Here is a 21512-nt window from a genome sequence, read left to right on the forward strand (position 1 = left end):
CCTGAAAGAAAAAAAGTGCACAAATTTTACTTGAAAGAATAAACACAAATAGTGCAATCCAGAGATGGAGAGATAAATATATTTAAGCTTCAAGGCCATTGAAGAGAGACCATGTTCCCTGAAAAGAAGGGAGTTAGAGACGTATTCATGGACACAGAAGAACTATAAACCCTTCCTTACTTGAGAATTCCCTCTGCTGAGGGCACGTGGGTACCCGAGAAGGATTATTTGCAACTCCAGTTGTTAGCAGTTGCAGGCGTGACATTTTGTTGTTCTGCCATTGTGCAGTCACACACAAGATGCTTAAATACTCCTTGGAAATGCCCACAGATGCATACTGGTCTCAGTTAAACATACCTGGTCTCTTCTGGTTTGTGCAAAAGGCTTGTAGTTCAGCAGCCAGAAATCACCATCCTGTACCCCAGTCTCATCAGTCAGAAACAGAAGGAAAGAGACGAACATCTCCTGTCTGTACCTTCCACTTCGGTCCTACCAGCCCCAAGGCGGATGGGTATTTCCACGGGACTTACACATCGTTCACAGTACAGCTACCACGCGTGACCATGAAAGGGGTTGGTGGGACCACACACACACACACGGGAGCTTCTGAGCCGGATCATCAAACTGCTCCAGCGCAGGCTCATCTCATCCCCACGTTTTCTGAGATTAAAGTGAGGGGCAGGGCTGCGCACGGGACATTGCCGCTGCCACCACCTCGTGCCTGCAGGACAGGAACCCCCCCGGCTGGGGCTGCTGGCCACTGGATGCCCCCTCCTCTTCCTGCTTGCCCTCGCCCACCGGCCAGCTTTACAGATGGGAGATGTGGCCTTGGCCCTTCGACCTGACTGCCACGGGCAGGAACAGACCCTTACAGGCTGCAAGGGGCAGGTCTGCTGCCACGATGGGTGAGAACAGAACAGTATTTAGCAAAACCACAGCCCTGGGGTTATGGTCTCACTGCTCTAAGATATTCAGTGCTGCAGCTGTAAATAATGTATTCGTCTAATAAAGGCAAAGAAATATTGGGAATTTAGAAAAAAAATAAACATTTGCACTCATCCCATTTAAAAATCTTCCTCGGTAACTGGACCGTGACACAGACCCACTTATTTCATGCCAAATAATTTGCTATAACATGTAGTTTAACTGACATCTTTACACCAGCTTAACATTAATGACTTCAGAAATAAAATTCCCAAGTGAAATTGCTCTGCATTGCTTGGTGCCTGCAGAGAATTAAAAAGCTTCAACTTTCAAAGCACTCTTTGTGTTTGCATAGGAAATGCCACAGAACAAACCTTCCATATTAACCGGCAGCGAGCCCAGATTGGGCTGTGCATCTCCTCTTTCACTCGGATTTGGCTCCTCTTCTGTGTACATGCCTGCCTGCATGCATGTTGGAGTCAGCCCCCCGAAACCACATCATTCTTATTGAGGCTCTGTGCCTGGGGCGAATCCAAAACCAGATCCTGAGAGCTACTTTCACTGTTCCATTTAAAATCAATAAAATAGCACCATTTTAACTGGTTCTATTTGAACAATTCTTAGAAGAAGTGCTGATGATATTTTGCCTTCAGCTCAAATACCTTTTTCATGTCTGTCTGCAATGCCCACAGATATAAATAAGTTATGGTTTGTAGCTATATGTTATTGTGAAATCATGAGTTCATCCATAGTACTTGTCCTAGGAACAGTCACAACACTGAAATACCTCTTGGCCGTCTACAGTCTATCACAGTGACCCCAAAAATCAAATGACTCAGGAACGTATAAGAACAGGGTGAGCCCATACAAAGATTTCTCTTAAAAATGCTCCAATGATTTGTGGCATCTGAGCACTTCTGAGTCAACAGTAATTTGGGAACTTTTATGAATGTGTCGTTGCTTTTTGAGCTTTTATAAATATTTCAGCAACAACACTGCGCGACAAGGAGCTGTACAGTCCAGCTATGCATAAAGAAATATTTGTTTTGGATTGGAAATGGAACTAGCTTCAACTGATGCTCCTATGTTCTCACACTGCGACAGACTGAGTAATTGTCCTCTATTCACTTTCCCAACTCTATCCATGAATTCACGCATCTCTATCATATTCTCTCCCTTGTCATTTCTTTTCTAGGCTGAAGAAACTCTCTACCTAATTGTCCATTTTACGGAAATGAGTCCACCTCTTTATCCATACAAGAAAATCTGCAGCATATCTGAACAGGCAAAACACCTTACATATGCTTTTTTTTTTTTTCCAAGAGAAAATAAAATGGAAAGCACCAAGTTATTTTGGTATAATGGGAGACTATAGCAAGTAAATAAAACGTAAAATTAACAGGATAAACCTAGTGAAAGGGAGGAAACAAAGAATTATTACCACAGGTATTGGATATAATATTCAGGGAAGGAACTATTCCACTCTCCATTGCTGGAGCAGCATGCCTGCTTTGGGACATTACAGTTCAAGGAAGATTTTTGGGGAGTCTAAAATGGAAGAATGGTAAAGAATCAAACTGTATATGAAATGGCAGAGGATCCGTTGAGATCCTATGTATTTGCCGCAAATCCAGACGCAAATGAATATTTCAGTATGAAGTAGTAATGGATCACTTACAGATGTGCATGTGTTAAGAGCAAGTCCTTCTGGAGAAGCATGAAGACACCTAGAGGATCTGTGGTATTCATCACCTGAGTCTCCCCTGGCAGTGCACCAAAACTACGGGGGGCTGCAGGAAAGCAGGAGAGGGACTCTTTGTCAGGGAGTGAGTGACAGGACAAGGGGTAGTGGCTTTAAACTGAAAGAGGGTAGGTTTACATTAGGTATGAGGAAGCAATTCTTCACTCAGAGGGTGGTGAGGCACTGGCACAGGCTGCCCAGAGAAGCTGTGGGTGCCCCATCCCTGGAGGTGCTCAAGGCCAGGCTGGATGGGGCTTTCGGCAGCCTGGTCTGGGGGGAGGTGTCCATACCCATGGCAGGGGGGTGGGACTGGGTGGGCTTTAAGGTCCCTTCCAACCCAAACCATGTGATTCTGTGATCCTAAAAGCAGAGCAGATAAAAGGAAAACAGAAGCTAATTTTCCAGGGTGTAATATGATAAGAAAAAGGGGGTGTGCCTCAGAAATACAAGAATGATTAGGAAAAGGTGATAAATTCAGTTTATAAAGGGAAAACAACTGCCAAATTTGAAGAAAACAATTAGGATGCAGCGGTACTAGAAAATATTGGCACCAATGAAATGAATTGTAAGAAATACAAAGCTGGGCAGTCACTCAGTGAAAACTCATTCCCAGTTCCATAAAATGAAGAGCATCAAGTTAAACGATAATAGCTCTGAGGTTTAACAAGCAGCTTTGTAGCCTTGTTGAGATCTGGACAATATAAAACACAAAGAGCAATGGGAACGTCTGGCAGAATGCAGATGTGCAATGCACAGCGGGGGAAGCACTGGTTTGATCATTAGCTATGATATGTTAATGACTACAAGAAAGGGTTCCAAAAGTGAACAGCCATCAGGTCTGACAGCAAAAAGGAAAAAATAAATCAGAATTTGACCAAGAAGTCTGGATTCCCAAAACATGTTTTTGTCATAATTAAGCACTGTGCAATAAATGGTGTTTTACAGCAGATGATTTGTTTGTTTTAAAGCACATGGCCACATGAAACAGAAAAAATATAGCCCAGCAACTCCTAGATGCAATAAGCCATAAACTGTACTCAACCTTTAGCATTTCTTGCAGCCAACTGCCGCTGCCTGCGGGATGCCAGATGACCCGAGGTACGCTCAGTGAAGGCAGGAGGCAGAGAACAAGCTGTCCTCCTGTCTGCAGCAGTGCCACGCTGCAGCATTTGTGCAGCAAAGGGGAGATAGTGGCACAGATGCACCAAGATCAAAACACTCAAACCAAGCATCCATTTTACTTGGTGAAGCTTCTGGTGGTTCTGAAACAGGAACTGTCCTTTGCTCATTTTTTTAACCTTTTCTGGCAAATAGCAGCAGCAAGAACAACAGTCGCAGCTGCAAAATGTGAGGAGGTTGATCTAACATACCTTGAAGAAAGGAAAAATAAAACACCAGCCTATGAAAGGCAAGCCCATAAAGACAAGCTCCCAGAGTTTCTTTCAGACTTGCCCTGATACACCACTAGATTTAGGCTTTAACCACTCCTGAGGTCTCATTCACAGCCTTGCACAAGAAGCAGAGCACCAGACCCCGAGGAGCTAAATGCATTATCAGTACCAGGGTACTGGCGCTCTGTGGGGGCAGGATCATGCTGGCTTTTTACGCTGCATCTTAGAAACTAGGTAATGGTAAACCTCAGCAGATCCAAAGTAGGAGGAAAAGACTGCTTTTACAACAATAGATGGCTTGAACCAACACAAAGTAGCAGCTTCAGGATACACAAAGCCTATCTGAAGTTAAAAAGAAGCCAGGCTTTTCTCAGCCAGACTTCCAGCATGCAGTAAAACCTTAGAACATGACCAAATCTGTTTATGGAGAGCCTGATAAGATGAATGCTGCCAATCTGAAAATCAATAAAAAGAAATGAGAGCTGTTCCAGAAAGAACCAGTTTACCTTGAACACACAATCAAGCAGGAAGAATTTCTACAATAAGAAACCGAACCAGTGCACGCTCTGGCCACCTGCCCAGGCTGATACATTGAACCAGTCTTGCACCATTTTTTGTGGGTTCATCAAGACTCCAGAGATGGCAGAAATGCAAGGTGAGAATGGGGAAATAAGAACGTTTCGAGAACCTTTACTGTATCTCCATCCACAAATTCCTGAAAATGGATAAAATCTACAGAGCTTTTGGTCTCTACTTGGAATATGGCAAGTTCAGAGTCAGCACTGGGCTCTGAATCCTGGCAACACTCCTTCACCAAGGAGCATTTTGCCATGCAAAAAAAAAGATGAGGTGCGAGGTGGTAACTGCATGAAACCTTCAGAAATAACTGGTTAGACCTGAGACCCAACCCTAAGGTCAACCTAAAAACATGCAACAGGATTTTGGCATGATCTTGTCCTAAAATTCAGGGAACAGCTGTGGAAATCATGGCTGGGGAAATGAGGACTGTCATGTCCTGGACAGCAGATTTTACAGGTGCAGGATGTGGCCCCCAGGCTCATTTATAAGGAGCCTTTGTGTAGGGTTATGAAAAAGAAAAATATCCATGGACATTTAGATTGATACATAACTTCTGCATAAGATGTAAACAGCTGAAAGAGTCATTTACAATATATTATGCGTTTTCTTCCTGTTTGCATGGGTTGCTCTGGATGTCACCGTTACCAGCAGAGTGGGAAAAACTGCATCAGGGATATTGTTCCAGGCTGAGTTGCAAGAAGAAAAGGTATTCACAGAAAAGCTAACATACTGAAGCCCAGACAACAGATCCAACAGGTAGGGAGGGCACAGCTCCCTGCTGAAGTCAGTGGTCTTTGTGTCCCAAGGACACTCAAGCATTCTGCAGGTCAGTTCCAGCTACCTCACATCTTTGCCCAGAGCCAGTAGTCATTTAAAATATGATGACTTCTAGCCCGACAAGTAGTGTGCGTTGATTCTACCTGACCCGCGGAAATTTAAGCTGAAAAAACAACACAGAGAAATTGGAGCTGTCCTAGTGGGGTTTCTGCTTCAAAGTTTATCCATAGTCAGCACAGTCAGCGCCACTCGGTGCTGTGTCGGCTGATAGCTCTGTGCAGGAAAAAGGAACAATTACATCCTGAAAGTCTCCTTAGCCTACCACGCAAGATATCTCCCTCACCAGGAAAGATGGATCCAGACTGGGTGCTGTGGAGGTAAAAGAAGTCACTACTATTTTACTTGTTGTCTACAGGGTAATGGCACTCACAGCATTAAAAATTTACCAGCGTTTTGACAGAGCATGCCAGCAATCCTGAGCAATAAACTGAGAGGTGCTTCTGAAGGACAGCTCTGTCAAGGTCTAGATAAGCATAAGCTTGAATCTTACAGACATAAAAAACAAGTAAAGCAAAAAATTAGGTAGAGCACTAATGGGACAGAATTCTGGAAAGCAAGGGAAAGCAGGTCATGTGAAGCTCTTTCAAAGCAAATACCCAACTGAATTGGGTATGTAGCTACTTAACGACTGTTTGCTTTGGAGAGTTAAACATATCTGCCTTTCCTGAGAACCACTCAAAGACCAGGGAGGAAAAGACTGAGGAAAAATGCAGTAAGTACAAAACAATAATGAAATGAGCTTTGCTAAGAAGTCTCACTTTGTATGCCATTCATTGTCACCTGAACCCCAATTTTTACTATTCTTTTCCACTCAGTGCCACATCTGTAGGTCTCAGACATAAGGATCAGACATGCTAACACCGTGAGTTCAATTCATATGAGTTCCACAAGATGCAGACACGTATGCAGGTTTGCTTGCAGCATCCCTGTCGTACCTTTCAAGACCAGAACCTAGACTTTCTGCAGGTTATCCAAATTGTCGATGTGGCTGTTGGCTAGACAACTTACATGGCTGAGAAACAGCCCCCAGGCCACTGAACAAGCAACCCACCTTTATTCACACTTAACATGTTCTGGAGCTCCAGAAAACATTTTCCACCACACTTTAAATTAATTTTCCCCGCTTGTAATTTCTTACCTGTAGTGTTTTGACTTTTCCTAAAACGTTCTCCTGTGACATTGCTTGGACGGTCTGTTCACTCTCTGTTCTCCCATCAGGTATAAAAATACTGTCATGGGAGAAAGCTCGACTGCCCATATAATAATGGGAAGACCTGGAAAAACAGGTAATAAGTACAACAATTAATTTATGAGAGTGGCCCTTCATATCATAGCTGCACTGCTGTACAGATTTTCCCTCCCTCCTGTCCATATGAGAGCTTTGAACATTCTCAGAAGAGAGATATCCAAACATTTTCTGTTATCAAAAGATTAATGATTCCTTTGTGTGCAGTTTTCCTCCTTGGAAGAACATTAAGTGAGAAGTTTTTAATAGGAAGTTTGAAAAAGTTCAATCAATTTTCCTTAGAAGGCCCAGGGCTAAATAGTACTTTTAGGATACAGGGTAGATGATGAGGATGCATACATTACCAGACTCCATATTTAAAAAATATAAAATATTATAATTAAAAATATATAAAATAACTGCTTAGCCGGACTAAGGGTCAAAATACAGACAGCAGGTCCAAAGCAAAAGTAAGCACTCAAACACAGAAAGAGGTAATACACTGTTGAGCTCATTACATACCCGTTTCTATCACCATGAACGTGGTCACAATGACAATTAAATGTTATCCTCAACCCACTGAATTACACAAAGCATATTAGATGGGTTTGATTGGCAACAAACAGTGAGACATGCCCATGGGCGAGGAGCCCAAATGCCAAGGAAGGGAGTGCATCACAAATGACCTACTTATATGGCTGCTGTAAATCCACAGGCAAAGGGATTAAACCAAAAGTGTTTTAATTTACTAGAGATTTTAAAGGCTCTTCAAGAAAAGTGAGACTTTTTTTTCTTTTAAAGGATGCTCTGAGTTATTTTAGTTTTTTGGGGGCAGCTTGGGGGAAAATATTTGAGTTTGAAAATTGCATTTTGTCCAGCCTAGAATATTTGATGATAACTAGGAAGCCATGAAATACAAACATGACGAAAGTCACAGCAGAAGAAACTGAACAACTGAGAGGCCTTAGATCTCTTTTTAATAACCTATTGGTGACTCTACAAAAGCCATTTACAGCTTCAGTAAATTTACAGTCCAGAGAAGGAAAAACAAAACTTTTTTTATACCAACCTAACCAAGACAACCTTTAAAATATGTTAGGAAACATTATAAAAGAAATTATTCAGCAAAATCAAGGAAGGTGGATCCTTCCAGAGAGAGGGGTAAGTGAAATATCATGAAAAACTAACCCCTCACATGTTTAAGAAAATCTGTATATTTCTCTTTTTCTCCATCTAAAAATGTGCCTGTAGTTTATAAAGTGTTCAGAATAGTTCTATTCATAATTTGAAAAATACCTCTAGAAAGTATTTAACACATATTCATCTCCCCCCCTCCCCCCAGTGGTGTGAACTTTTTTAAAAATAAAAATGATAATCTTTCTTACCAAGTATGAATTTTACATACGATTAATATAACCCCATATAATTGGTTAAATTATAAGACATTATTGACTTTTCTAACAAAATTTCTTACAGATAACCTGACAATAATAGAAAAAAGAGCTCCCCATAACCTCTCTGTCTCTCTAGTTTATATATAGAATAAGTTTGCATTTAAAATAAATCATCCAAGGTTTTGTGGAGAAGACACAGAGCTCCCTATATCACTTCATCCTCCACACAAGCATACTCAACTGTAAAATTATTTTTTATCCAAAAGTAATATTTGAACAACACACTTCATTTAAAACAAACCAGCATGCAATCAAGCAAAGAGCTATTCAACATCTCACAGCATTTTTAGCCATCAAAGAGGGAAAACATTTAACTGATGCTGTATTTTATTCTAGATTTATTTATTTATTTTAAATAAAAACCACAAGTTGATTGCCTGCTAAGGGTAATACACCTTATTTTAGAAACCTTTTATTAGAGGAAACCAGAACAGTATATTTTTAAACCTTCTTCTAAAAAGGGTCTGGACTGAATCATCCTGACTCAGCCCATACACAGAGCTATGGGAACACTGCGTGGCCTTGCAGTACATGACAGAAAGCTTCCTTGGCCACCCAGGAAGCAGCCCATCAACCAGAGTTTTGGAAATGCCCCTTAACCAGCGACAAAATCCTAGAAGGTCCTGCTTGCAAGATGAGTGGTGTGACATGAAGCTCACTGAGAGCTGGTTTTTAATACAACCATTTCGGCAAGTTTGAACTGAAAACTCCAGCACTGCCTTCAACAGAGTAAAAGTCTGTGTATTCACAGAGCTCCCTCTGTGACCAAAACTGAGGGAAGATGCAAATTTTGACAAACTGACCCATGCCATCCACTCCTTCTTTTGCATGGGTCGGTATGTGCAGAAGGCAAGGCCAGGGGAATTTATAGTTTACCTTAGAGCAGAGAGATCTGCTGAAGACGCACAGCCCAGTTCATACTGTGCTCCCCACAGGATCCTCTCTCAAAGACTCTTCTAGCTGTGCTGTGGCACAGACACTTCCAGCTTTGTCCCACAGCTGCTCCTTGTGCATCTGGCACTTCTGCCCTTTGACTGACCAGTGGGCTGGCGTCCTCTTTACAGAGAAGTTTTGTTACTGCACACTTGAAATTAAAACTGTTACGTTTATCTCTATCCTCTCCCCTTTGAACTGAAGAGGGGTCACTAGCAGGTCCAAACTTCAGCAGCACATTTTGGTTTTATAGAGCTGATGCCAAACTTGTATTTAGAAAACTTTTGTTTTTAACTCACTGCCAAAACAAACATACTCCAAATTGTCAGAACATGTGAAACACTTTCATGAAACTCCACAGTGAATTAACGCAGGACCTCTTGCTACTGTATCCCCTCAAAGCCAGGGGATATCCAAATCCAAATACTGGACCTTTCAGAACTGCATATCTGAGAAATTTTGGCAGCCCCATCTCCAATAATCAGTAAAATGGCTTCATTTTTTTTTTTTCTTAAATGTCTATCCAGGCTAAAGCACATTGGAAAAAGCATATTCATATATTGTAGTAACCCAGTTTCTTTTACAGGTGAGTCTAAATAGCATTTAAGGCAATTTCTAGGCTACTTCAACTTTCTGAAAGGTCTCTTATTTTATTCACTTGGAGCCTATGATCCTTTCAAATCCTCCCAGCTGTGAGTTTGACAGATTAGATCACAAAGGTCCTTTTTCCACCCTTTTTTCCCCACTCTCCTCATGTTCTACTGTCAGAAAGACTGAATTCCTTTGAAGTCATCATACAATAGGAATAATCGAGCTTCCTTCACTGGTACTACCATTCTTATCTCCGAAGACTTTCTCAGAAGCCTTTACACAATTGAATCCTCACAATCCACATCTACAGACTAGTACAGAAAGCCCTCCCTTCAATTAAAAGGCATGTGTGCACCAGAAACAGCTCTGGATAGATTCCCTGTGTGTCAGAGGCACGGGTTATAGTTGGAGCCAGTTGAAGTTGTTGCTCAGTTCCCAACTGCTGTATCACTTCCAAGAGATCTGGGAAAACAGGGGCGCCAATTTATAAGTACTTGTGTTGATAACACTGACAGTGACACTTCTGAGGCTGTTTGTGCTGAAAATAATTGAATCACAATCTGACTCACTTCTAAACACCTGACTGAATTAAATAAATTACGGATGAGCTATTCCAAAATACAAAGCACGTATAGCAAATCCTTAAAGACTTGATTTCTGAAGATGGGTTACTACCCAAGTATTGTGCTCCAGTTTCACTTCCAATACACAAATTTTCGAAAGTCATTTTCATATAGTCAGAGAAAAGTTTGAATGTAAATTTCATTCATTCTCAAAGTTTTCTTTGCTACAGCTTTGTCCCACTTCAAATTCCCGAAGACATGAAAAGAATATTCAACTTCTCAGCAAATCTAAGAGCACAGTTTTCACCTTTTGATTGTTAGGATGAAATACCTGCTACATTTTGAGAACGTAGTAGGGGTTCTTTGATACACATGGCCTTTGGCACAAAGAATATACCAGAATATGCCTTTATCTTGAGGGTACCCCAAGAGGGTCCAGCAGTCCCAACCACTCCACAGGACTTCTACAAATAATGAGGACAGAAGTGTCAAATGAGGGGAAGAGAGCAAGATATGGAGGACCACATCACATCTTAACCATGGATGAGGACTTGACCATAACATGGGCTCTGAATCCAGGTCTTGCTATATTTAATTATAAAAACAGTTGCCTCAGGTGCATTTTGTCCCTAACTAGCTTTCTTCAGCTCAAAATGAATATGTTTCTCAGACTCTTTGTTTAACTCAGTGCTGAGTTAATTCATTCCTCTGGAAAGGGAGAACAACTTCTGATAGTATTTTAGACTTCTGGAAGAATCCCAGAAAACCACAGGTAAAACAGATTACATATATGTTGATAGCATCATAAACCTAATGTATCTATACATGAATTTGACTTGCAAAAAACTCTGTGCAGTAAATCCTCTTTCCATTACTCACTCTTGCTAAGGTGTCTTTGCGCTAAGAAACTAGGAAATGTGAAATGAATGCTTCATGGCAGAATAGGACCACCCTGAGCCTACAAGAAAAGTCTTACTTCTCCTCCATGAAAACAGACAGATTTTTCTTCAGATGCCCATCAGTCATCCTTGGCTACACACCTGTGTCTGCTTAGGATGGGATCTTACATCAGGTCTAGCTCCTCCACACGAGGACTGGGTGGGGTATTACCCTTTCTCCTTTCACCTTCCTCCCCACGCGTTCCTGTCACCTCTTTTGTGCCTGCTTAGTGGTTCATGTGAAACAATTGAAAGAACTGATTTGGGTGAATAAATAACTAGAGAAAACAAACAACAAAAAAACCCTCACAATTTCCTGGTTTGGCTGAGTGGAGATTGGCAAAAGCACCCGTGCCAGCTGGGGGAGGCGTGCCCAGAGAGCTGCTGGAAAGAGTCGGATGACTGCAGCCTGGACTTCGATCCGTTTATACTGCTGTGGGACTGAACCTTTAAGTCCACCAGGGTATATACAGGGGTAATGCTGCACAGAATACAAGGCTAAGTTTACCTCATTTCCTCTGGAGCTACTTTTCTTCTCAAAGGCAAATGTGCATTCTTTAGAAAGTTTTGCCAGCAGGTTAACACTCTGCTCTCAGCTCTTGCATAATCGTGCATCAACGCGTTACTGTGGTACAGAAACCTCGTATCACCAATTGCCTCTTCAGCATCTCATAAGTGTTCCTCCCACTCTGATATTAAGAAGTTAGAAATAGAAATTGGAAAATAAAGGGAAAGAAGGCGGTGTTCTATTCTTCCATGTTCATAGAGACTGACTCAAAAACAGTCTCATGACTTCCACTCTTCTAGATTTCCAATAGAAACCAGTTCCACAGAACGAACCAAGAACCACCAACTTTTTAACATACAACCATTTTCAACACTAAAAATTCATAAAGTATACAAAGCAAGAACAAATGTGTTTTAGCCAGGTATTGACCCTTAATATAATCCCTTCAAAGACATCTGAGAGTCACCTCCCAGAATAGTGCTACAAGGAAATGACAGGCACAGTGATAGCTTGCCTTTACTTAATGCTTTTTTTTAAAAAAAGAAATTTGATTCCAACTCCTTTCCTCTCTCATGAATGTCCCCAGGGCAGCTAGAGATGAAAAACACAAATTGCATTTTCTTGTCATTCCAGAGATGCATTAATACTTTAATAGATGAAAATAGACTGTAATACTGAGCTGTATTTTTAGCTATTTTCTTTCATCTGTTTACATTGTGCTGGAATGTGAGTTTTAGTTCTAAATAATGCCTGGATGGGGAATATTGTCTGTGCTGCGAGGGCTGTGAGTTACAACTGTGCTTAGACTGCATGTTACTCCACTGTTTTAACAAGCCCATAAACATGGTCCTTGCAAGCTAAACAGCCAAGAGGGAGATATTTCAGCAGGGTAGTTGAAAGATTCTTTCTCATAAAGTCAGCTTAGGGATCATTTCTCTGCTCAGTCTAAAGATGTGTCCGTGTCGCCTTCAAAAGCTGCTGGACCTCAGGACACGAACTCTGAGGAAACTGCACAATCCTGTTATTATAACCCAACAGAGTCCCACTGATGTCGAGGACCTGTTTTTACAGTGTCTGTTTAAGTAGCCCTGCTTATTTCAAAAGGCATCGTGCAACATTATGCTGCACAAAGCTTCAGCATGGTGTCACCAGGAGACCTGTAACCTATGAACTTACCATAAATTATCCCTTAAAAGTAGGGATCAAGACTAGTTTTGAGTAGCTGATGCATCATTAATACATGCTAGTAATGTAACCAACATCTTGGGCAGTAAGGGCACAGAAATTAATCTTGAGAAGCGTCAGGGCTCTGAATGCCCTCATAAACCTTAACATCCCTGACCAGCCTCACCTGGGACCTCTACCTACACACATACATGGTCTGGGAGCAATATTTGTGATCACACCTGGTGGCTTTGGTTGCTGCCTGAGCTGTGCTGGAGGAGTGCTGGCTCCAGCTCGGCCACAGCCATGTCCGGCCATGAAGGCCCTTGATCCACACCTCAGTTTGCAGACTGACTTCCTGGCTTGTCCTGCCCTCTCACTGGGGACCTACCTGCCTGGTGATCACTGGACCTGATCCTGACCTACAAACTGATTTCCTGGCTCAGCCTGGAACCTGTCCTATCATCCAGATATTGCCTTATCTGCACACAGGTTCAACTTGGCCACTATCCCACAATCTGTCCCTGCTATCCTTGCTTAGGTACTGTGGGACTGGGCCCGGGGCAGCAAGGCAGTGTACATGATGGAAGAAGTGAAGACTAGAGTAGAAGTAGTTCTGGAATTACTGAGGTGAAAAATAAACTAGTCATGATCAGGGTTGAGGATGAAAGATAAGGAAAAAGAAGACAGAGATTGGGACCTGCTCAAACGTTGAGGACCACTGCAGTGTGGAAGGGTACTGAAGAGATTGTGATCTTATACAAATTATGGTGTATGTAATGAGGTGGTTTTACACTCAAACGGTGGCTGAAAAAAATAAAGGAATGACAGGATGATGGCATTTACTGCAAATCACTAGTAAGTGCTAGAATTGCAACAAGTGGTAAAAAAAAAATCCTAGCTCACATACTTTAGAACAAAGCTTCTGGAGCTTTGTCAAATTGGTAATAGAGAGGAGGAAGACAAGATCTGAGGTGTCAGAGTGCTGCTAACATGAAGGCTCCAGGAGAAGGTGCGTACCAAGCACCACTGCTCCCAGGCATCCCACTGGAGTCAGGAAACCACTCACAAGAGAAATTAGGAAACTGACAAAAGCCAATTGGAGTAATCAGGCTAATAAGAAAAGAAAAATTGCCCAATCAACAAAAAATGGATATGACAGAGGGAAGGCATTTTGGGAGCTCTTTGAAGCTGCTAGTAGGTAGAGATCAGTTTTTAACTGGTAGTCTAGATTGCTTCATACAGAGCTACCCACTGCTACATCCTAATGGAAATGTGTCAAAACAGTGGCAGGAATTGTCCAAGAAGGAACTGGGACACTCTACTGCACCCAAAACACAAGAGCTTGTGACTCTCCGGAGTCTGGTTATTTTCATGTTTAGTCAGCACCTTCATGTCATAGGGATTTATGAATGTATAAATATACTAAGAGCTAATAAACCGATACATTAAATAAAGTTGTCTTATTCTTCCTATTTTAACAAAAGCAGATTCCTCTAAATTAGCAGTTATAGGTTGTTGGGTTTCCCTCCTCCCCACTCTCAAATTTAGAAATTCAACAGCTGAGCTGTTGGTGAATCATTTTCATGAGATCAAATGCTCTAATAGTCATGCAGGGAAAAAAATACACAGCCATTAAAAGCTTATATATTAGGCTTACAAATTTGAGTTGGAGGTAGAAGCAAAACTTTACTTTATGAAAATCTGAAAATATCATGAGCTGCTTCTGGAAATTTGGGGACAGACTGCATGCCTACAAGTACTTTGGTATGTCTGAAGATTCTGCCTAAACGAGACGCTGAATACAGACTGCCTGAACTTGGGATGAAATCCCTGGAGTGGCCTGGAGCAGGAACATGAACCTTTGTGTCCTGGTGATTGTCACCTGCACCAAATCTGGTCTGAACAGGTAGTAAAGGTCAACACTAAGAAAAGAAGATGACAGTGCTTGTCCTACTCCTTTCAGTATCCCCCGCAAAGTAACATGGGAGGTACTCTTCACATAAACTGCATCACCCATCAAAATGTTGTGGAAATGTGAGCTGCAAGGTGAACATCAGAGCAGGGACTTGGCTTGCTCAAGAGGCAATATCAAGTCCAGAAAGAGACAGAGCAGGTTCTCCCAGTCATTAGTTTTTGCCTTATTTAATCAATCACCAGTCAATCAATCAATATTATTTTAAAGTACATGCCAAGTAATTACCTGAGCAATAATAAAGAGTCACTAGAGAAATGAGGAAAATACAATTACATTCATTTTTCAGGTCAGTCTCTATGACAACAAGAGTGAACGCCATTGATCAGCAGTTAGTAACCAAGGCCACATTTGACGTAGATGAGTTGTTCTCATTCACATGAAATGCAAAATTATAATTAAATATTCAGATGCTAAAATGGAGATACGAGAGATGAGTAACAGTGAATAAATGGTATCACACCCTAGACCTAACTTATATAATACTCTGCTATTGGAGAAGACCACAAAAAACCTGCAGAAATTCCCAAGCTGAGCACCCTGTTTACAAAACCAGATGAATAATTTTGTTTTCTTTTGAGGAAATTGCCAGCTGGGAACAAGCACAGAAAGGGTGGCTGAGCACTGAACAAGCCTCTCCTATCTCTAACTTCTGTGAGAATAAGCACAAGAATACAGGTCCCATTCTGCACCTGCCAGAAGGACCTGCATTTTATTTGGAGGACTTACTCTCTCAAAGTTGTGATATTCCTGCTGTGTGTGCATAAACTCAATATAAACTGCACTCATAGGAACAAAGTTCACATAGGCTAAAAACAGACACAATACTGAAAGCCCAATTAGTGCTGCTCCCCTCCCTTTTTTCTTTCTTCCTTTTTATTTTTTTGCTTTTTGTACTGAAGAAAAAGGTTAAAAAGGGACTGAATCATTGTGGCTTTCTTGGCATCAGTTGTTGCCATTGTTTCCTCCTCGCTTACAGTGGAAGGAACTCTTTGCTTAGTCCTCAGTCCATCAGTAAAGAATCCATGAAATGACTCCTCCTTATCCTTTACATCACTCTGGAATTCATCACTTGTTCCTACTGACTGTAGGCTTCTTTCTTAAATTTCAGTCCATCGAAGAGATCACGATTTATCCATGTAGATATCTCTATGCTTCCTGTTCTTTCTCTGCTTGAAAATTTGTGCTTGTGCCATTTGTGCCCATTCAGGCACAAAACTGAAAAGTAACGTAAAGTTAAAATTTATCCTTTATAGGTCAGATACATCTTCAGTAAATAATAACAGCTGTCTGGAATTGACTAAGATACCACAATTGAACTGACTGATCAAATCTTGATCAGATTATTTTCCCTCTCAAAATAAGTTGAATAAGGCCAGTAGTGGTCAAGTTTCTAGAAGAGTCGTGCTGTGTAGACACCCTGTGTGTCCATCACTGGCGTTCTTTCCATCACTGCCCTTGGCCTCTCTGAAGTAGAGAAAAGCCAAATTTGCACTACAAGAAGCTGCTGACTGGGATGAAGCCACCAGCACCTTTCTACCTTCAGGCTGTCTGTAGCATTTGGACGTAGGTGTAAGTGACCACTGACATGGCCCAACCCACAAGAACTCCGACAAAAATTATCTTTAGCAAATTGCTAACTGAAGGTCTCCTACGACAACAATAAAACACATTTTTTGTCCTCTCCCCAGACCTTCCTCTGCTCTTTTTGAACAAAGAGATTTACCCCTGGTGCTGGCAGCTGGATTGTCAGGAGAAATTAGGGAGATTTCTGCTCCTCTCAGGAGCCTGCCACTCATGCAGCTTGCAGCTCTGTGCAGATGTATGGCCTTGGCTCGCACTGTATCTTGGCTCTGTGTCCCAGTTTATCACCCTAGGGTGTCCCTCCTGGGAACTTCCAGTCACAAGCTATAAAACTCCTGACACAGCATGGGAACACAGCATGCTCCCTGCCCCAGCTCTGGTCCATAAACCCTTTATTGCTTATTTTGCTTATCTATATGGCCTAATGATGAAACCTGTGCAAAATACTTGCCTTAAGCCTTAAATCTACATGAAGCATGTCTTCAAGTGCAGACACGGGGCAAATATCACCAAAAGTATCAAAAGATTTTCCTTAGGTCCTGCAAGCATCCAGTTCACATCTCCAGACTTGAAGTGTCCTGACAAGATGTCAGGACAATTCGCAAGGAAAGATAATTCTGAAGTTCTACCAGTAAGACTGTCAGAAAACAAGCTTTGTATTTGCAAGGGAATGCTTATGGCTTCCACAGTCATGGATGTGAAATAATGCAATTACATGATCACTGAATTATCTGATTAAGTGCAACAGGGATACATCTTGAAAAGCAAACAGCAAGGTTGTTTGCCAAAATGCAACATTTTCACAGAGCTAATACATTCCCAGAAACCACGCTGCTTATGCACACAGTCCCCACAAGCAGAAAAGGAGCTGAATTCATTAGGTGAGCACTAACTGCTGCGCAGTTCTGCACAGCTCTATTAGGGCAAAGAGCTGGGTGATTCAGGTCCAGTCCCAACAGCGGTTCTTGCTGACTAAAGTTCAGCAAAAACTAGGCAAAGTTGTTTACAAGACAATAAATCTGTCACACCTTCTTCTTCACAGGCAGTACTCCACAGCATACAGAAAGAATTGAGATCTTTCAGCAATTCCTGCTTAATTAAGATGACTCTATGAAGGTGATGTGAGAACAGTTTTATGGGGATTATGGGGAAATTGATGGGGATTTACAAATAAAGAGGCTGAATTTCATGGCCACGCACATTCAACAGACTGAAGAATCCCAGGAGACTTTTCCCTGGAAGATCAATATTGTCCCACTTGAGTTTTACAGAGCTGACAGGTTATTACCATGTCCTTTGGAATATTGCACTCAGCCCAAGTAAAGGCACTGCCATAGCCTCTACAAGTAAAATGTAATTCCCCAGCTGCCTCTGCACATTAACCCAAAACCACAACCTTTTCAGATCTTTCCTCACAAGGCTTGCTTAGTGTCCTTCACGAAAAATAATACAACAAATACTAAATGTTATAAAATGTCTGACAGTCTCAGAACAGAAGCTTCTAGAGACTTCAGCGAAGCACCACAAATGCGATTTAACTTGTCATGTAATAAGCACTTCTATCTCCTAGCTCTTATGCTTAGGACAGAAAGTTAATGGATACAGTTTTAACTTTGTAAACTTGAGAAGGGCAATATAAGAGTAGGCAAAGTAATTCCAGTCTCTCAGAAGGCAGGGCAAGACACATTGCAGTAACAAACCTCCTGCCTGGGAATTGCAAAACAACGCAGATGAATATAGGGGTTGAAGAGTGCATACATCAGGTTACCAAGAGTGTTATTTGCATCCGATGAGTCCAAGAAGTTGCTGTGAGAAGGGGTGGACAGGAGGAGCTCCCAGCCTGCTTCCAACTCAGCTGGTGAAGCTATACCGCATGCAGATTACCTGAATTTCTCATGGTGTGTCTGCATCGCCTGGTTGGTGCATTCTCCATTCAGGCACTTGCTCTGAGCAGGCTTGTAAGCCAATGCAGCACACAGTGAAATACTAGCTTAGGTCTCAGAAGCGATATTGATGTCTTATTTAGCCTACACTTACTTCTTTTCTTGTTTTTACCTTCCTGAAGCAGCTTACTTATCTTTTCAAAACAGCAAATCGCTCCTCCCCTAAACAAAAACTCCACATGAAATGTCTGCAAGCAACAAATCAATGTACTTTAAAGGCTAATTAAGAAATGTAGCTCCATTCAGGGAATGTAAGCATCCCTCCCTTTTTTTTAATTTTTTTTATTTTTGCAAAATTTGACCTTTTATTACTATTATTTTTAAACATGTCATCTTTCTACATTCTTAAAGAGTTTGAAGCAGAGGAGTTTTTAAAACTATTCAGGAATTTAGTTATATATAAATACACTACTGGTTATTTATATTCCCTTTGGTTCATTTCTGTATGAATAATGAAAGGTATGGTAATGCATTTACTGGCAGACAACTTGTAAACAACTGTGTATGTTAGTTTACTTAAATAGCTTATCTCTGCATTTAATTCATAAACATTTGAAGTTATACTACAGGCAAAAAAAATAATGGATGAAAGCCACGCTGCTGAAAGCTGAAAAGGCTGGCCAAGCTAAGCTCCCAAAAGTGCTTTAATGCACCGCACTGAACATCTATGCATGTTGTGGGATGGGTAAATGTGGCAGACGCTACCTGCAAACTGAAAATTGTTATCAAATCCCACCTACATTTGTACCATGAAGTCTGACAGGGAAAGAAGAGTTCTGCAAGAGAGAATTTCTAGCAGGCTAACGCAGAAGTAGCTCTCATGATTCACTTGCGCAGAAAGAAACATCCCTCTTGAGACTTGGGACCCTCCGTATTTGATCACCCCTGTGATTTACATCATGCAAACTGATTTATTCCACTAGGGACTTAATTTTAATGCCTTCATTAATTAGAAAAAGAAGTTGCCCATGTTTAAGAACGCCAGCATTTAACAGCCTCAGGAGGGTCTGCCACCCCTTCACTTTGCTGTTGTGGAGTGAGGCAAGCTCCTCCATCACTATCTGTGTCTGAGCACAGCACTGCATTTTCAGTTACACAGAATGGAAAATTCTTGGGAGCGAGATGATGCCCTTTGTTTTGCTCTTACTCACTAGTCTGCTCTTGAGGCAAAAGATACGGTGACTTCCTATAGCCGCTCTGCGTCCTGCATGCAAGTAATGCAGTGCCACAGCAGCCAGCCACATCCCCCATCTACAACACAGCTACCTTCAGTCTTCATTGTCTGAAAAGTTGGGACAGCCAGAAGAGGCATACAAGATTGCATTGCAGAAACCAAAGGGGAAACCAAGAACTTACAGAACGAAAAAAAATTATATAAAAGTTTCTAGATACCTTACGTTTTCACAGCTGTGATTCTGCATCATTGAAAATAATGTGGAGGGTCATGTTTCTGACATACTAATCCCTCCCCCCATCATTTCTGCAGCAAATTCTTGTGTTCTCTTCCCATCGCTTCTTGTCACCGGAATACACCTGATTACCAGGTGTCCCTCTCCCCTCTCTTCCCCCTTTTACTCCACATTCAAATAGGATCAGAATAAGAGCAGTCTGTTTGTTGACCCTAATTACAATGCAAAAACTGTACAGGTGTGGACCAGAAGAGGACATTTCCATCCGGACCCAGAAATATCACCTTGCAGGGAAAAGCATGCAATAAAGCATCCATAGCAGCCAGTTCAAGATTCCCTTTCCCCAATTTTAAAAGCAGAGATGCCATTAATACGACTGCTCAGGGATCCTAAATCACAGAGCAGGATTAAAATTCTTTTCTGTACACCGGCACATGCTCCCAACAAGCAGCGTGTGCAAGCAGCGAGACCTTGGTTTCTACAGCAGTAGGTGTCATGTTCAGAAAGGATGCACGCACTTCCTCACAACCAGCGTACAACTTTCTACCACCAAGCCCTGCCCCTTAAAAGCAGGGGCAGTGAGCCTTGTGTTTGCACGGGCCCCCAGCTGTCCGGTGCGCTCCTACCTCAGACCACCGTTGGGCTCTTCATCGGAGGAGAAGGCACCGTTGCAGACGTTCCCGAAGGAGTGGCTCGGCTTCAGTTTGGCTTCCTCGCAGTCTGAGGCGGGCTCCCTTTTCTTCCGCTTGCCGAAGAGCTTCTTGAAAGGCTGGAATTTGCCTGCTTTTTTCTTGTCTGCGGATTACAAGGCAAACACAGGCAGGGCTGAGGGAAGCGGCCCCCGGCGCAACTCGCCAGCACTCACCGCGTTACCACGTTCAAAGGAAGAATGAGGTCAAAGAGCAAAGCACCAGCCCGAAGCAGCCCAGCGCCTGCGATGTAAATACTGGGCTGCAACTCCCTGCTGACGTACAGCATCGACAGAGCAAAACTAAGAGCATTAAAACATCTGCTCTTAGGTTTAAGGGTCTGCTTGGAGGCATCAGCTGAACATTTGGATAAGGGGAAAGGATAATTTTGCTGAGCCAGAACGTAACGTTGGGGATCGCTTTTAGGCTTATGCCATGCTTTTGTTTTGGCCTTTACACCGAAAGACAAGCACTGCTTTGATTTCCCCACTCAAGCAGGTGCAGGATCCTCTGCCTTCAGTTGAAAGCAATTGAAAGTAACCTGCTGTACTTTACTTATGGGGCCTCACAACCAGACAAGTAGATTTGCAAATGAGCGAAGGGAACAGGACAAAGTTCTGTTGGTTTGCTGGTGAGTTACTTCAATAAACATTTTTCTGAGCCCCCAAAGTAACTGCGAACAGGACAGAATTTGACCAAGCACTTCTTCCTTGAGATATTTCAATTTTTAAAAGCGTCACCAAAAAAAAAAGCACAGCAAAAAGACAAAGCAGACATGAAGACAGGACCAAGAAATAAAACAAGTTAACCAGAAGTGATTTTTTTTCCTCTACAAAAGTTTGAAGAAAATAAATGTAGCTTCAAACTACTTTTCTCTCAACATGTATTGAAGCAAAAAGCACCAAGAGTTTCTTGCTACCCACTGCCAGGAAGAGGTTAATTTCTCTGGGCTGGGATGCACCAAAGAATTTCTAAAACTGCCAAAAAACTTGATTTCTTTTCTACCTCTGCGTAATTTTGCAGTGAATCTACTTAAAACAAAATTGTGGCTTTTAAAAAACCTT

General features: G+C 41.9%; 1 protein-coding gene across 16 annotated transcripts in view; it reads right to left on the bottom strand.

Annotated features, from left to right (window-relative positions):
• CRACD (capping protein inhibiting regulator of actin dynamics) overlaps positions 1–21512 on the bottom strand; it is a 129501-nt gene that overhangs the window by 20627 nt on the left and 87362 nt on the right. For 15 of the 16 annotated variants that reach the window (XM_083836155.1, XM_083836154.1, XM_083836152.1 and 12 more), the window contains 2 exons: positions 20386–20554; positions 6611–6746 (listed from right to left, as the gene is read on the bottom strand). In XM_083836155.1, the coding sequence (XP_083692281.1) occupies positions 6611–6746; positions 20386–20554 (305 nt within the window). The remainder of the gene's footprint in view (positions 1–6610; positions 6747–20385; positions 20555–21512) is intronic. The other variant, XM_083836146.1, reaches the window with a different exon arrangement.

This window comes from Anser anser (assembly GCF_964211835.1).
Source record: "Anser anser genome assembly, chromosome: 4".
In the NCBI taxonomy this organism is placed as follows: domain Eukaryota; kingdom Metazoa; phylum Chordata; class Aves; order Anseriformes; family Anatidae; genus Anser; species Anser anser.